This window comes from Seriola lalandi, unplaced genomic scaffold (assembly GCF_002814215.2).
Source record: "Seriola lalandi dorsalis isolate HSWRI2012SDOR001 ecotype SW California unplaced genomic scaffold, Sedor1 jcf7180002052082, whole genome shotgun sequence".
Taxonomy (NCBI): Eukaryota; Metazoa; Chordata; class Actinopteri; order Carangiformes; family Carangidae; genus Seriola; species Seriola lalandi.
In genome coordinates, this window is record NW_019522635.1 from 1 (window position 1) to 1,278 (window position 1,278).

A 1,278-nucleotide genomic window follows, 5' to 3' on the forward strand; every position below is an offset into this window, starting at 1 on the left:
TGTTATGTGTTAGCATTAATAATTCTTATTCTTATTTGTGCTAATATAATGATAAAAGCATAGTACTGTATTAGGGCAAAAATGGTATCCTCAAAAATGGAGTAAATAGTCAATACCAACTGAATAACTGATCACATACAGTGGCTTTGTAATTGCTAATCACCAAACATTGACCTGAACAGATAGACAAATTTACTCTTTCTTGTCTTAGAGTTAAAAGTTGCGTGTTGCAGCATAATAGTTTATTATTGTTGCATCACACATTAACTGACGTAAAGGTAACTGATTCCCCTGAAGATAAAATCGTGTTTATAAAACCTTAAAGCCAAGGAGAGCTTGATTGGAGCTGGTGAATATTATCAACAATGAGCAGGGAGACACAAGAAAGGGAAGACAAGAGATTGAAATCAGACTCAATCACAGTAGGTAGAACCTCTAATCACAGTCAAACTACATAGTAATGTAATGTATGGCACATTCACTTAAATCTGCTTTCACCCTGACCATTCAGAGAAGGAAAGGGGCCAAATCGCAGTTTATGATATTTTATTTTTTAATTTCTAAATATTTATAGAAGCTATCCGTTTGTTTACTTTATTTTCATGAAATAAATACATACTTCTGATCACAGTCAAACTGTGTAGTAATGTAATGTATAGCATATTCACTTGTATCTGCTGTTTTTACAGGTTGATGGAAAACTACACCTACAACAGCTTCACACTCCAGCTGGAGGGGTTAAATGTCTCAGAGGACTATGTGTACACTGTGTTTCTTTTTATATTTTTCTCATACTTGTTTATAATTGTTGTGAATGGTGGCATTGTTGTTCTTGTTTTCTTGGACAAAAACCTTCACCAGCCTATGTATCTCCTGTTTTGGAACCTGTCAATCAATGACATACTTGGAAGCTCTATCATTTTACCCCGTTTGCTTGTAGATATGTTGCATCCTCCCTCTGAACGTCTCATCAGTTATTATGAATGTGTGATCCAAGCTTTCATCATACATATGTGTGGTACCACTGTTCAGACAGTGCTCATGATTATGGCCTTTGACAGATATGTGGCCATCTGCAATCCCCTGCGTTACGCTGCCATAATGACCAACAAAATGTTGGTGAAGCTGACAGTTTCTGCCTGGGGAGTATCCTTTGTTCTGGTCGGGATTATGGTCAGTCTGACCATAAGACTGAACCGATGCATGACTATGATCAGAGGCCTTTATTGTAGCAATGCTGCGCTGTTCAAACTCTCCTGTGAGAGTGTGTTCATCAAT

At 37.1% G+C, this 1,278-nt stretch overlaps 1 protein-coding gene across 1 annotated transcript; it reads left to right on the forward strand.

Annotated features, from left to right (window-relative positions):
* Positions 1-666: 666 nt before the first annotated feature.
* On the forward strand, positions 667-1,272 carry LOC111649886 (olfactory receptor 12D3-like; the record flags this gene model as incomplete). Its single annotated transcript, XM_023399575.2, has 1 exon — positions 667-1,272. A coding segment is annotated over exon 1 (579 nt), but the record flags the coding sequence as incomplete, so codon positions are not given.
* Positions 1,273-1,278: the final 6 nt, after the last annotated feature.